We start from the raw sequence: 16,331 nt of genomic DNA, 5'->3' as shown, positions 1-16,331 counted from the left end.
AGAGTATTATTTCGCTTCATTTGGAGAGAAAAAAAAGTGTCTGAATGAATTTAATAGAATTTTACTAAAACAGACAGAATATTAATGTCAGAACCAGAATTGTGCATTTATTTAATATTTTAATTTAATTTAATTAATTGATACATTTTTGTGTGTTACTGAGGAAGTGAAGCAATCATGAAGGCCTGACCCATGGACCCCATAATAGGCCCATGACAGTTAGGGGATTTGAACTCACAACCTCAGAATCTTAGCCACTGAAATGAACCAAAATTCATAAATAAAACCCAAACTCCAATATATATATATATATATATATATATATATATATATATATATATATATATATATATATATTATTATTATTATTATTATTTTTTTTTTTTTTTATCTTTTATTATGTATAAATGTGTGCTTTTGAGGCGGTAAAATGTTGCTGTTCCTATATAATCCTACAGGTGGTGCACGATAAACTATTCACATGTGTGGGTGGAGCAAATTTTTGCCAAGTTTGTTAAGAATTGTAATAAAAAACTATGAGAAACTAACTCAGATATTTATAAAATTGTGACATCAACAGTATTGCAGTACGAATCAAATCAGCCCCTAGGTATTAACTCTCTTAAGTCTATGAGACAAAATGTATTTAAAATGTTACTGAGATTCCCGAAACCCTGATGTCCTAAAGACTCTCTGTAGCAAATGTGCCAGACAAATACAAATTATCTACTTATATTTCAATAATTATACATTTTGGTTAAGCAGAAAAACATCTGTTTGTATCTGTTTTTTACCTTATCATTATCACCTTGTGTAAATTTCACCACCACACATGTTTTGTTGAATGATCTGTTACTACTGTACATGAATAATAAGGTATTAAAGCCAAGAACATAATATACACATTTCAATTATATTACAGTAACTACTCTCAGAGCTGTGCTATTATTAAAAAATATTAAATTATTACCTGCATCCTGAATTGAGAATTCAACCCTGCTGTGGTATAATATTATGTATTAATTTCACGCAACCCATTTTTGCCCATGATTTATTTCAGTGCATCATTTCAAACAAGCAGCACAAGTTGTAATGTTAATCTACGTCAGGTCACAAATGGAAAAAGAAAAGGAAAAAAGCACAGGGTCAATTAAACTTTAAAAATTTCTCAACATTAAAATACCACATACTGTTACACTATAAGGTCAATAAGTATTTGATCACCCCCAAACTTATTTGTAAATTACTGTGTCAAATAAGTATTTGATCACTTGCTTAGCAGCCAGATTTCTGACCTTCAAAATCAGACTTGGTATTTTGCTTTTAAATAGTCCATATGCTTCTTACTGAGCCACTCCTTGGTTTTCCTGGTTGTTTGCTTTGGGTCATTGTCATGTTGGAAGACCCAGCAATGACCCATCCTTAATGCTCTGACTGAGGGAAGGAAGTTTTTGCCCAATAATCCTGTCAATCGTCCTGTCCCCTGTGCAGAAAACACCCCCAGAGCATGATGCTTCCAGCCCCATGCTTCACTGTAGGTATGGTATTATTGGGATGATACTCATCATTCTTCTTCCTCCAAACACGGCGAATAGAGTTAAGACCAAAAAATTCTACTTTGGTCTCATCTGACCACAGGACTTTCTCCCATGACTTCTCTGGATCATCCAGATGGTCCCTGTGAAACTTCAGACAGGCCTGGACATGGGCTGACTTAAGCAGGGGAATCTTCCGTGTGATGCAAGATTTTAAATCATGACGTCTTAGTGTATTACTGATAGTAGCCTTGGAAATGATGGGCCCAGCTCTCTTCACGACATTGATCAGCTCCTCCCGTGTAGTTCTGGGCTGATTCTTCACCATTCTTAGCATCATTGAGAAGAGAGTGGGGCCCCAGTCCGAGGGACATTGACAGTCATCAAAAACGTATTTGACATAGTCATTCACAAATAAATTGTTTAAAATTGTAAGAGAACTTGCAAAATCACAGGGTGATCAAATACTTATTGACTTTACTATATATATATTTCATTTGCAGAAAAGTTAAATGCAGAATTTGTTAACTCAATTGATACATTTTTAAGCTTGGTGACCTTATAATTGCATTTATTTATCTATTTTAGTTATTATTATTATTATTATTATTATTTTCTGTAGCCTTACAAAAGCCTATTAAAAGGAATGAAATGAACATTTTTCCCACCTAGTCTATGCAACTTATGTTGGAGTTGGGTCATAAGAGCAGACAGAATGTTTTAATATTCATTCTGCTCCATTTGTTTCTGTGCTCAGTTTATAACACAAGCACTTTAATACAGTTAAAATTTAACAGAAGCTTAAATAAAAGTAAAATATTGGCATTACTTGTTAGACAGTACTCCAAAAACGTTACCAAAAATATGATGAAAATCCTTAAAACATTTTGTCAAGCTTAAAATGTTTTTATGACACATTTCCAAGTGAGAATAAATTAAATATTTTTTTCATTTATCTATAACTAGTACTGTTAGTTCTTGTCATTGATGGAAAAATAGTTTTTAGAAATAGTTCAAAGGTTAAAGCTAAAACTAAGATGATCATCTTAATGTAATCAGTCATATTATTATTTCAGGTTAAAGCCCACATACATTTCTGTCTGTCTTTCTGTACATCAAAACCTTTCGTCTAACTTATTAATACAAAGAAATAGGTTGAGCATTTTATGCCTTGTTTATGCTAAGTTGTTCTTCTTTCGACAGTATTTTGTCTTTTCAAGTTGTAAGATACTCTGTCTAATTAATACAAAGAGTATAAATACAAAGAGTCTTTTATACTTTTCACCTTTGTAAGCCATGTCTCCTACTTTCATTTCTGTTTCTTGAGTATTTGGCAGCTTGCAGGTGCATTACTGTATAGTCTGTGTATACGCTGTAAACTATCGTGTTGATTGGCTCTGCTTAGTGATGCATACTGTATAGCCACGCCCACTTTGAGGGAAAAAGCACTTAATTGTTAAAAACAGCACTGGGTGCTGTGACATAATCTAGCACATAACTGCTCGTAATTTTACTTCTATTCAACATTTTAATTTTATTTATGGTGCAGGATTAAACTTCAGAGAAATACCTAAGTACTGCCAAAGCTTCATTCAATTCTGTTACATTTAATTTAATCTGGCTGGACGGACAGACATAAAGACAGACTGAATGCATAAAACAAAGATTTAAAGAATTAAAATACTTGAAATCTTGAAATTAGTGAAATTTCACTCCCTATCTTTTACTGTACAATATTTTCGCCTTCTAAATTATATTTTTTTTCCTTCAGAGTGGTTGTACTTTTTTTTTTTTATCCATGTCTAAAAACTTAAAGAAGGTGGAAGACAAAAATAAATATGCATTTTCTGTGTGCTAGTTAGCAACATGTCAGATTTTCTTTTTAATGCAATCATAGGCTTTTATTCTTTTATAGCGTGGGCACAAGAATCCATAATCCAAATCCATAACGAGTAAAGCAACAACATACGCATTACATCAGCAATCATTAAAGTATTCTTTTGTAAAGTCTCAGCATTTGGCGTGCTGCAGCATTGTCGATTTTTTTTTTTTTTTTTTTTTTAATGCTGCCTGCTATGATTACTGTTGTATGCATCTGTTGTTGGGTTAGTTTGCGTAAGTAACAGCATGACTAATGTCTGATATAGGGAAGATGTGTTCCGTTAGATTAACCACAACTCGCAAGTGAAGTGTGTCTAAACTTATTCCTTGCATCTTATGTTTGCCAGAATATATTTTCTGGTTTCTCTTGTTAAATATATGCACCAATTACATTTACATAATGCGTTTCTTAAATGTGGTGCCAGGGCTGATATTCGGTAAGTGACAGTGAAGTCAGAACATTAAGCGCTAAACAACAAGAATGAATACAGCAACATATTTATGCATCTTTCTAAGAGTAAGAAAGGCTAATAAAATAAATAAAGATGAGGGGTGTTCAAGTCAAAGTGGGACTTTTAAATATACAGAACACAAGTATGAGAGCAAAGACTACCTTTATTTCTTTATCAAATCAGGACGTAAGATAAGTAATAAAACACATCAAAGTGGTTTCTGGATATTTTGTCTGTCTGTTTGTTTGTTTGTACACACATGACGTAAAAACTACTGAATTAATTTTAATGGGGTTTTCTTAGACACATCTGGCTGAGCTTGAGGTAACATAAAGGTTTTGTTTCATCACAATTAGCCCACAGAGACAATATGCTACTTTGAAATTTGAATAGAAAACACCCTTATATCATAAAAAATCCATCTTGAAAAAGATCATTAGTTCATCATTAACAGATGGCGCTGTACATTTTTTTAATACGTGCTTATGAGTGTGCAATTGAAATCTACTTAATAAACATGCCTTGATTCCGCGCACTTTATGGTAACACGTAAAAATGTACGTTTATTTCAAAATTTAACAAAAGGCGCTGTACACTTTTTGAAACACGCTCATGAGTATGCAATTAAATTCCGCACATCTAGTATATATTATAGTGTAGAACTATACACTTTCCTGCTCAGTCTTTTGAAGTTGCCTCACAGTGCAGCTTGTTACTATGATTAAGCACTTCAAGCAAGATGTCATCTTATGTGCCCTCTTATATATCTTTGTTAGAAGCACTAGAACTCCTACATAGATAGATATGTGTGGACTAAAAGAAAAAGAAGAGGACGTTGCTTTTTTGTTGTTTTCTACTTTCTACTTTGTTGTTTGTACTTGTGCATTTCAAGTGCACTTTATGACATTTACTGAAAGCAATTACAGAATATACAGTATGAAGGGAGGGGAAAAAAGAGAGAGAACATAAGGAAAGATGATTTAGTTCTTTTCTTTCCAGACCACCAGGGCAGTTTGATTTACAGCATGTTTCATCGGAAAACACCAAATGCTCACGGTAGGGGGTTTCACTTGCAGCTACAGTATGTGAACCTAATATATTTAAATTAAGTAACTAGAAAAATCATAAACTGCTTATCAAAAATGTTTAACTTCCTCTAAGTTTTTGGGATTTCAGAAAAATGTGTTCTGTTTCATCACAACAAGACACTGAAAGAGTTAGTTGATTAACACAAGCAATGACCACATTGCTTGAGACCAGAACTTCTTCAGCTGCCACTTAGAGAACCCTGACCTCAATGCAGAATAAACGTTGAGTGTGATGCGCTTATGGAAATCATGCTGACCATTCATCCATCATTTGATCCTTTTTTTTGCCACTGTGGAGAGTGGAATGTGCATTAGACATTGCTGGAAACCCTGCTATAAAGAAAAATGTATTCCTCTTTGCCGCTGCAGTAACAACAAGAAACAAATACAAAACAGCCTATTAGCTCCATGGAAGAAGGAGAAGGAGAGTGAGTGCCTTTACTGCATTGAAGTATAGAACAAAGGAGCAGCTAGTGGCCATAAGCCAAGTGTATAAGGCTTGATATCAGTGCCTTGGTTGAGAGACCAATGGCTTCATTAGGACTGAAGCCTTGCGTGTGCAACATAAAGGCCTGAATAAAAGACAGCAGAAACATATGATGCTGTATTTCCAGCACTGTAGCACATTTGCTTCTGGTCCATAAGGAGATAACAGAAAATTCAATGGGCACTGAGATCTTACCGACTGCACTTCAAGTTATGGGAGTCATGGAAACAAGGTGTCACTTGGGCCTGTTAACAGATGAAGACAAGTTCAGCTGGCTCACATGCCATTGCTGAAGCTTGCAAAAAAAGAATTCTGTGCCATCTGTTCCCATTACCTAGACAGGTTTTTTGATTGAGAAGACATTAAAAGATATAAGACAAAATTTAGAAGCTTAGTGGTTATCAGTGTCACCTCGAACCGCCAGGATTTGGGGTTTGAATCGTGAGGTTGCTTGTTCTCATGGTGCTTGGTGTGTTTCTCTCGGGTACTGCAGATTCCTCCCACAGTCCAAAGACATAAAAGTTAAATTAACTTGCATTTCCAAATCGCTCAGGGTGCAACACTAAATGTGTATGTTAGTACCCTGGAATGAGTTATCACCTCATCAAGGGTGTACCCTGCGCTTTGTGTCCTGCCTTTCCTGGGAAAGGCTCCAGGGCCGTGAATCTACAGTACAAAGGATAAGTGGATGGATGGAGACAATGGATGGATGGAAACAACATGATATATTCCATGTTTTGTGTTACACCAGCAAAAAGGTATGTGTATAGGGAAAGTTATGCATACACCAGAGGACAAGGGCATGGTTGCAAACAAACTTAAAACTTACTGTTATGGATAGATAAATCACAGACAGAAGTTCTTGAGGCCAGGGTGCAACAGTATACAGTTGGCCAGATATACAGCTCTGTGTATGTAGTACCAGTGTTATTACTAGGGATGGGAATCACCTGTTAGTACCTGATACAGTAATACAATATACACCATGATGACCATCTGCTGATTTAATTTATATTGCGATTCTGTAAGTATACTCACAAAAATACTGATCTGATATTACAATTTCTTCCAATTTTGCTAGAATTTTAAGATGTTGAACTTTAAAATACATATATTTTAAAGATTTAAATAGCCTCAAAACTGAATTAAATAGGTCACATTAGGTTTCTTTCAAAACAGCTACATTTCGACTCCGAGTGGCTCAGTGGTAAAGTGCTCGCCCTATCATCTGAAGATCACGAGTTGGAGATTAAGGGACGATGCTGTAACCTCTCGCAGCCGGAGGTCTAGAGAGAGCTGATTGGCCGAGCTCTCTCAGAGGGGAGGGATGAGAGGTACATTTAGTTCTCCCACATTAATCACGACTCTACAGCCAATCAGGGGCATCTGTAAGCTCATGTAAGCGGAAGGGGCGGATAGCGCTGTCCCCAGAAAGCTGAATGTGGAGCGCCCTAGTAACGTGGAGGAATAAATTAGAAAAAGAAGAAGAAAATTGAAAAAAAAGAAAGGCTACATTTTCACTGAGCTCAACCTATTTCTGTTGTCATCCTTTATAACTGTTATTTCTAACCCACATGGGATGGAAATGTGTGAATAGTTTAGACACAACCACCTGAGGATTATAAAGAAATGGTGACATTTCACAGCCTCAAATGCCTCCAACATCAAGAACTCGACTTGACAATGAACATGTGTTGAGCAGTTGCGCGAATTTGCACTCGCAGTGTTTTGAGACTGGTGTGAGTGTGTGTGTAACGAGTGTGTCTTGAGTCTAAATCGTTCACAGAGTTTGAAGAAAAAGGCTGATCAGATGTGTGAGTTTTGATGAAGTAATGCTATTAAAAATGCCTTTGTGTTCCACCATTCAAGGCTGATCTTTAGCAGTGACCGATGGCCGAGCTGAAGATGTGATAGTTCTAGTCACCGCCAGATTGACTGGTGCATCTCTATTATAAATGTAAAAAATAATTGTAAGAGCTTTATTTTGGAGTCAGTCTGACGGTACATGACTCACCACTCAACAGAATTTTGATACATAAGAGAGAGAGATTGTGCATGTTCTGAGCCTAAACCCATTCTCCTGCATTCTGTATACTATATTTCTGTGTTTTGCAGAATCTCCCACAAGCATCTCTTTTTAAGTTCTACCGTAGCTTAAAAGTGGAGAAGCGTACACCACAAACAGACTAATGGTTTGCTACTGGGAGCACATGCACCACTCAATTTTTTTTTTCCTAAAGGTGGGCTACATTTCTGACTCTTACATAAAACAACGATTCCATTCTCACCTGAGACAGGCTTTTTTAAAAAATACAGTATATTTCGGCAGTCAATACAGTATGGTTAGATGAGTCTGCAAATCGTATGCATCATCTGTCAGCATGCAGTACCCATGTTAAAGCTTTTGAGGCTTTTGAACGTCATGCTCTGGCCAAACCTACTAAAGCATTCCTGCCAAAGGTATTGACTCCATGATGAATTAATAAACCTATTGATCAGTCAGGGCTCTCAAGTAACTGACCAGCTGTGTGTGTGTGTGTGTTCTGTGTAAAGTACCACAAAGGGACTCGTGTGTCTAGAGACAGGTTAGTCCATCATGATCATGGATCAGGAAGTGATCGTCTATACATTTCTCCCCCCATTAAATGTTATTCAGCATACAGTAAGAATCAACCTGGGTGGCAGTAATAGGAGTATCACTTGCAGATACGTCTGAAGCAGCGACATGGAGCTCATACAGTACTGTAGTCTCCCTTTGCCAGATTTTATTACCTGAATATTCCTTCATCTCAGACCACAAATCTGATTCTTATTCAATAAAAATCTCTATCAGCTTTAGTTATCATTAGTTATAAATGATAAAGCAAGCACTGATGTACATGTAGACATGTCCTCTTTTTAGGTTGTGCTTTTGAGGTCAATTGTTTAAGATATAACCTTTAGTTTATATACTGTATATAAAAAAGAAAAACTTAATTCACTCTGCATCATACCTTCACTTCTTTTTCATGTTGGATATTTTTTGAAAAGTCCACCTATCGACATCATCTGTCAAAATCTTGACGAGAGCAGATATGCTCAAGGAAGAATTTAATAATGCACTGCATAAGTGTAGTGTGTGCATCAATTCTTTCAAACTGAGTGATGACTTAATCCTTTGCCATCTGCTGAATGAAATCTGATGATATATTGATGGAATGAGATTATTCTTGAATATCTTGAATAATCCATTCTTTAAAGTTGTTCTGATATTATTTCCATGGCGGTTCATCGCCTTGGGCTCAACATCTTTGCAGGTGCTTGGTTGAAAGTCAAAGGCATACAGTAATTACAGACTAAGAATGCTCATCTCAAGAAATGCACATGGGTATATATACGTAGATCTGCTGTGAAGAACTGTGGAGCTTAGTTAGGTTAACTTCCCAGGGAAGTAGATAACAAGGTATATGGATATTAGACAGGTCCTGGCATATGCATTTACACCCCTTAAGCCTTCACACATTTTTTGTGTAGAGTTGGAATAGGTTTAATTTCAATTTTCACTTATTTAGAAAATTTGAAGCACCACCACCAAAACTACCAACAACAACGACAGCAACCATAACAAAAGAACACACCTGCTGGTGTCATATGTATTCACTCTTACACAGTACTGTACATAGTTTGTGCAAGGTCATTTTAAAGCAGGATGCAGTCAACTCTCAGTACCTGGTAGAGCTGGGAGAAAAAAAAATCGATTCAGCTATATATCGCTATTTCTTCTTTATCTTTATACACCTCATACAGGTGGTACACTCTAAACTCTTCACACACTGGTTGAAATTGAAAATGCAAATTGCATTCGGTTATTTATAAGATCATGAAATTTACAGAATTACAATATAAATCGAATCAGTATCTTTGCAGAATTTTTTTGTTCATAAAAATTTTATATGTCTTATTACTTATTTAATGCCATTAAAAAAAGACCTCAAGACCAATTGACACCAATTGAGTGTTTGTTATTAAGGAATGTGTGGAGCTGTGAAACATAGAGCATGAATAGTTTTTAGCCTTGGTACAGTCAAGCCTGAAATTATTCATACCCCTGGCAAATTTGGACTCAAAGTTACTTTTATTCAACCAGCAAGTTTTTTCCTGATTATAAATGACACAAGATAATAAGACAATGTACATTGTGTAAAAATATGATATATATAATTTTGGTCTCAACCAAATAATCAATAATGATTTTCAGCATATACAATCACAAAGATCAGCAAGCACAAAAAACTAACCACAGGCTGTCCAGTGAACTTGCATGGCTTTTACTTTGCTTTAAAAACTATGACAATGCTTTATACAATCTGAAACAGTAAAACGAAATGAGAAACTGGGAGAAAACTCTTGTTCTCCATGGTGCCGAACCATTTAGTCACAAAGCAAGCCTCTGTACTGGATCACACACTGCTGCGATCATATCCGTGACTGTTCACTTTCCTGCAAGGTGTAGACACTGACTGTGAATATTATGGCTTGTTACATCTCTCACACAGATTGTCCAGGATTCTAAGATGGCTACACCAAACCTCCTGCAAACTGCATCCAGCTTTTAGGACTTCTTTATCAAATTAATAACAAAGTTATACTGTAAATTAAATGAAAGAAATTGGAGCAAATGTTTAACTGTGGCAGGCTGTAAAGTGCCTAAACATACAATAAAAATAGGTTGTTTATGTAACAACCTTAGCAGCGACCTCATTTCCCCTCTCTTCTGTTCCAACCACTCAGCATCAGCAGTATACTAATCACCAGCTGATCATCTGTCATCATCTGCACCTGTTTCTCACTGGTTTATGCCTTCAGCTAGATGCATGATGTTTTTTTCATGCTTGAATAATTCATAGGTCACTGACTGTCTTAAGATACAACAACAAAAAACATTCATGTGAAACTGCTCAGGTACAGGGTGTCACAAACTATTATGCAAGACTACGTTGTTTGCAAAAAAAAAAAAACTATATATACTGTATATATATGGTGAAGGTCTAATAATTACAAGCACCAATTGTCAGTCTAGCTTTTTTTTTTTAACAGACCAATGCTATTATATTATAACTTATTATTGCCAATATTCATATTTATATTACGTATATATTTAACTCACTCCCTCACTTTCCTTGACTAGGACGCTATGCACCAAAACCCCTTAACCCACCTACCCATCCCTCCTACCCACCTAATTAACCCATGACAAGACAGATTGGAGAACTTTAAATAACATATGCCTAATGGCTTTTAAAAGTGTACATTAATACACACTATGACTATTTGCTGATATCAAGTATAATCTACTCTATAATACAGATGTGTGTATCAAGTGGCAATTATGTAGAAATATATGACTATGAGAATAATTTTTCCCTTTTGTTCTTAGGTCATTTTAAATCATTTGATTATTTACTTACTTCAGCTCATCAGGTGAAAGGTCTTAATTAACCAAATTAGGTTAAAAAAAAGGATGCTAACACACACACACACAAACACACACACACAATGATTTTGCCCTTGTTTTCCACTTACATATTGATTTTATGCCAATTTTACTGAATTAAGTTTGTTGTCATTATTATTATTATTATTATTATTATTATTATTATTATTATTATTATTATTAATGAATTAAATTATTTATTATTTACTATTATTTAACTTGAAATTGGAATTATTAATTGAAAAATTTGGCCCTAATTAAAATATGTTGATGCATGATTTTCTTTTCCATTTTTTTTTTTTTTTTGTAAAAAAAAGAAATTGAGCTTCAGTGAAGGTCAAACTGATATTCCTGTACCTTTTAGGGTATAAGGGCTGATTTAAACTATAATTATTCATGGTTGTTTATTTTCTTTAATTTCAGCAAAATAATCTTTTTGTAGTTGATAAAAGGCCGATACCAAAAAAAAAAAAAAATCATCAAAACAAAAGGCGATTTCCCACCCTGTCTATTTTTTTCCTCTCACAATCACTTAAACACAGACCACAATGTAATTATCACCTCCGAACCTGCACACACAAACTTCTGAAGAGAACTTGAAAGCAAAAAAAGCACCAGGGTGCTGATCCTTTTCGCGCTGCACGGCTTGGTAAGCATTTTCCCGCGTTCTCATGCCCGCAGAGGAGATTACATGACATCATAAGTGTGTGCATAAAAGGCAGAAAGCTCTCAAAGATTGTGGCAGGGAGAGATTAAAAAGAAAAATCTACAGAGCCATCCTAGTATAGCATATAATCATCCCATATAGATACAATGGTATTGTTTTAGTATTAATTTTTTAACCTTTATTTATATAGTGGCATTAAGACGAATCTCTGCTCAAGGATTTGGCTCGATCCATCTTGCCATTAAGATAGAAATACCTTGAAATGACACAGAAAATGTACATTACCATGAAATTTGTGGGGTTGTGGAACAAATCTGTGTGAGTTTGAACATCTTTAACCTAGGTGTCTGTAAACTTTCAGCCTCGGCTGTATAATTGTATAATTAATCATGATTTCCAGCATGTATCAACACACAAACATACAGTAAGCAAGCGTAGAAAACAAAACACTGTCCTAAGAAAATGTACGCTTTTAAGAAACAGTAGAACAAAACATGAGACACTGAGAGGAAAGCGGTTGCTCTCCGTGGTGCTGAATCCGCGAGTCACAAGGCAGGCTTCAGCACTGGATCACAGACAGATTTATTTCCTCTGTCTCTTAATGTCTAACTGGGCAATTTGTGTTACATATGGCTAACGCATTCATATTATGGTTTAGTCATATACAGTACTGCTTTACTATACTATCACTGACTAGACTACATTTAATTTGCATGAGGATATACTCCGGTCTGTCTGTAATTACTCTGATACAGAATTATCAGAGCATGCCATTACAGTCAAACAAGCACATGACATTTAGAGAGCATTGGTAGTAGAAATCTTAAATGAGTTTCCCAAACAGATAAGTTTGGATAAGGAGGAAAAGCTGATATATTTATTTACACACCATTATTTTATATATATATATATAAAATAATGGTGTGTAATTAAATAGATATATACTATGGTTTTCTCCATACAAGCTCGTATAGCTCAGGTTAAGAGTTATACATCATGGAACAAACAATGTTAGGTAATGCCACTTTCATTTTAACCAGACTTTCATTTATTTATTTATTTTATTTTATGTCCAGCACGTAATTTACGCACACTTCACTCTGGACAATAAACGAACACTGTATACTGTAAGATATAAGTAAATATTCTTGGATACTATTCATACCACATAGGATTTGTACCGACACACACACACAAAAAGAAAGCAAGACTACCAACACTCACAGTTGCTCGCCCCCAGAGCTGAAGTAAAAACACTGAGGGTGGTGATGAGGAACACGTCGGCGGCGCTGAGGAATCCCATCGTTCATAAAGAGCAGAGAAGACTAGTCCACTTCCCAGCTGAACGCTCCTCTCCAGAACAGCTCGTCCGCTCCAGCGTCTTGTGGTTATCACTGAAAGACTCTCAAGTTTCTCTGGTCGTGCCACTTTCGTTCTCCCACCGCTTACGCACAGCACACGCATGCAAACACGCTGAGAGAGAGAGAGAGTGTGTGTGTGTGTGTGAGAGAGAGAGAGAATGACAGAGAGGGAGGAAGAGAGAAGGACTGAGAGGGAGCGAGAGATGAAGAGGAAGAGAGAGAGAGAGAGAGAGAGCGCGCGCATTAACGGTTACCGTGGAGCGTCCAGTGATTCTCTCTCTCACACACTCTCTCTTTCTCTCTCTCTCTTTCTCTCGGTGTGTGTGTGTGTGTGTGTGTATACTCAAAAACGTATTAATGTATCATCATACATAATGTACAGACTTAATTAAGGACAAAATTTCCACGCAAGAAAAATATCAGATACAACACATGCTGATTTTATTTATTTATTTATTTATTTATTTTTATACATATGATACAGAAAATGTGTGTGCGTTAAAGAAGCTACTTCTGTAGTTTATGTACTGTAACTTGAAAGTGACAAAACTTACAAATTCCCCAAAATTTTTGGTTGTTAAAATGTCTTTATATCTTCTGATGATTTTATATAATTTTATATTTTTTCGCGTTATAATGTCTTGCTATAAACAATAATCATTTAAAATGCAAATTATTCATATTTCTTTGAGTATTGATACAAAGTTTAGTACAGTATAAGCTTCTAGAAGCATATTTTTTATTATTATTCTTTTTTGCTTAAATTGGATATTGGTAAAAGCTTAAAAGCAAAAAAAATAAAATTAAATCTGTAGTGTCCGTATTAAACCATATCAAATTCATGTTGCAATATTGTAAAAATTTACTTTAGCATTGTACACTTTCAGCTTTATGTCTTTTCATGTGAAATCTAAATTGGCCAAGTTTCATCTGAATGACAGTTAAGATCACTGAAAGATTTAATTAAAAAAAAGTAACAGACACTACTGTACATAAAAGGGCGTGAAATTGTACTTAGCACATGTGTTTCTTTTAATCTAATTAAAAATACTTTATGTGTATGCATATTTACAAAACATGAAGCATGTATCAGGAGATAAGAAGCATTAAGTATTTTAGCACCAATAGCATTTTTTTGCCGTATGTACAGTAAGTAGAACAAAACAAAATGTGTGTTAAACTCATTAAATACACTCACTTACTCACTTTATATACATATACTGATTTATACTGTATACAGGGATGCAGGGGGTCCTGAAGTCTGTCCAAGGAGACAGATTGGTGCTGGTGGGCGCCAATCCATTCCATTTAAAGTTTAAACAAGGCAGAAGACCCGGTTCTCTATTTATTGGGGTGTGCCTGCAAAACTGAATGTGCAATCGCAAGGGAGATATGAGAAATTATTATTTTTTTTTTATTCATCCGTCTCCACTTTAACTCTCCATCAGAAATGACTGGAAACCAAATTCATTTGAAAAATTGTATTTTTAAGGAAACTATCAGTATGATTCTTAAATAAACAAGTAATAGCATAAGTGATACAGGGGAGAAGAGACTGGGCCGTATGCATTAATTGCAAATGTAATAATGATAAGTTTCATGTACGTAAGGTCACGTAGCTACAAACCTTCCCACAGTCTCTATGTCGGTTTTAAGTCCCGATGGCGTAATTTATCAACATGCTGTGATTTTACTGTCATCATTTTCAAACACTGTTTCAGCATTATGAGACCTAGAAGCGTAATCTTAATAGACTTTCTCATCATAAAATCTTGGTCAATGTTATATATATATATATATTTTTTTTTTTCATTTCATGGAAATGAGAATGGTTAAATTTATGCAAGGTCTCTGGGTGTATTTGTTGAGATCATTACTGTTGCCAAAGTGTCTGTCAGACTTAATAAATCAGATTTCAGGTAGTAAATTAATCTATTTGCATTGACCCCATGCGGTATTTTTGCAATTTGGGGTAGAAATGCAACAAACTGCAAATTTACTAAGGCAGTCATGCTTAAATAAATAAACTTATAGACATTATTACTACACCATTTTATGGGTGTTATCTGGTTGCATGTGTTTTTACAATCTAACACATACAGATTGTGTTTTTACAATCTAATTCCACACATACAGACACACACACACACGCACGCGCTAAGTAAATCAGTTCCATCTCTGGCAAGTAAAATGTGAAACAGTGAGACAGTGCTTGCAGGAGGTGGACAGTAGATCCTTTACACCAGTCTGTGAGATCAGGAAACAAGGTGAGTCAATGCACTTGTTGTTAAAGATTGCAGATAATGAAAATATGGGAATATATTATATATATTCCTCTCATCAATATTTAATGAATTGGAAAGTCTAAAGATGCAGAGATATGAACTCAAAAGGCCGAAATGCAGAAATAGTATCCTGGATAAATAATTAAGTAAGTATCTCTATTGATTCATAATATTACCTTTTTTTTCCTTTTTATCATTTTACATTTACCCCTACATTTCTAATTCCAAAATGCCATCCAAAATAATTAAATAAATAATGAATTAATTAAGCAGCCTAAAATCATAGACACAGAGGTCACTTCAATGATAAACACACATCGGAATGTACCACATTCACCACGTTATTCCTTTTAACTCTTTATTTATGTCTAAGACACTGATTCGTCTATGTTAAGGCTTTCGATGTAAACATACACTATGTACAAAATCCCTTAAAATTGCTTTTTGAATAAATTCCTTGTTTATTAATACCAGTATTACTTTTTTAGCTCTTGCTTGTAAAGTAATGCCAGTTGGATTTGGGTGCATTTTTATTTTTCCTTTGGGATTTTCCAAATCTCATGGTTATTGTCAATGACGGGTGACGCACAGGCAAACAGGCTCAGTCAGCATAAACAGTTCTATTACTCTGAGTCAAAACCACAGCTAGAATAACTAGACAGTGCAGACCCAAGATCACATACACAGACATGCATACGGTAGGACAGAGCTACAGTAGAGCTGAAGAAAAATGGTATTATAACTGATAGGCATTTGTATAGTTAAGCAATGTCACACAAGAGGCAGTGCTGTTGTACTGAATATAAGCACGGCAGTCGTAGGCAAGACAAGTTCTGAAATTATCACAGGTGTACTGATATTCAGCACAACAGCAGGACCTTAAATGTGATACTGCTGTTACATAGAGTTCTCTCCGTGCTTGGTAGGCTCAATTCCCGGCCCCGTGTGCATGGAGCTTGCATGTTCTCTCCGTGCTTGGTAGGTTTCCCTGAGGTGCTCTGGTTTCCTCCCACAGTCCAAAGACATGCAGTTTAGACTAACTGGCGTTCCCCAAAGTTGTGCCCTTTTGTCTCGTGAATCTCCTGCGATAAGCACCACGTCC

General features: G+C 35.5%; 1 protein-coding gene across 1 annotated transcript in view; it reads right to left on the bottom strand.

Moving 5' to 3' along the window:
* The window catches only part of cntnap5l (contactin associated protein family member 5 like), a 135,748-nt gene extending 122,790 nt beyond the window's left edge, over window positions 1-12,958 (bottom strand). Inside the window, exon 1 of the mRNA XM_053513006.1 lies at window positions 12,808-12,958. Coding sequence (XP_053368981.1) covers window positions 12,808-12,886 — 79 coding nt within the window. The 5' untranslated portion in view covers window positions 12,887-12,958. The remainder of the gene's footprint in view (window positions 1-12,807) is intronic.
* Window positions 12,959-16,331: the final 3,373 nt, after the last annotated feature.

This window comes from Clarias gariepinus, chromosome 15 (genome assembly GCF_024256425.1).
Source record: "Clarias gariepinus isolate MV-2021 ecotype Netherlands chromosome 15, CGAR_prim_01v2, whole genome shotgun sequence".
Classification (NCBI taxonomy): Eukaryota; Metazoa; Chordata; class Actinopteri; order Siluriformes; family Clariidae; genus Clarias; species Clarias gariepinus.
The sequence above is the reverse complement of the archived record's forward strand: the minus strand, read 5'-3'. Positions and strand labels throughout refer to the sequence as shown.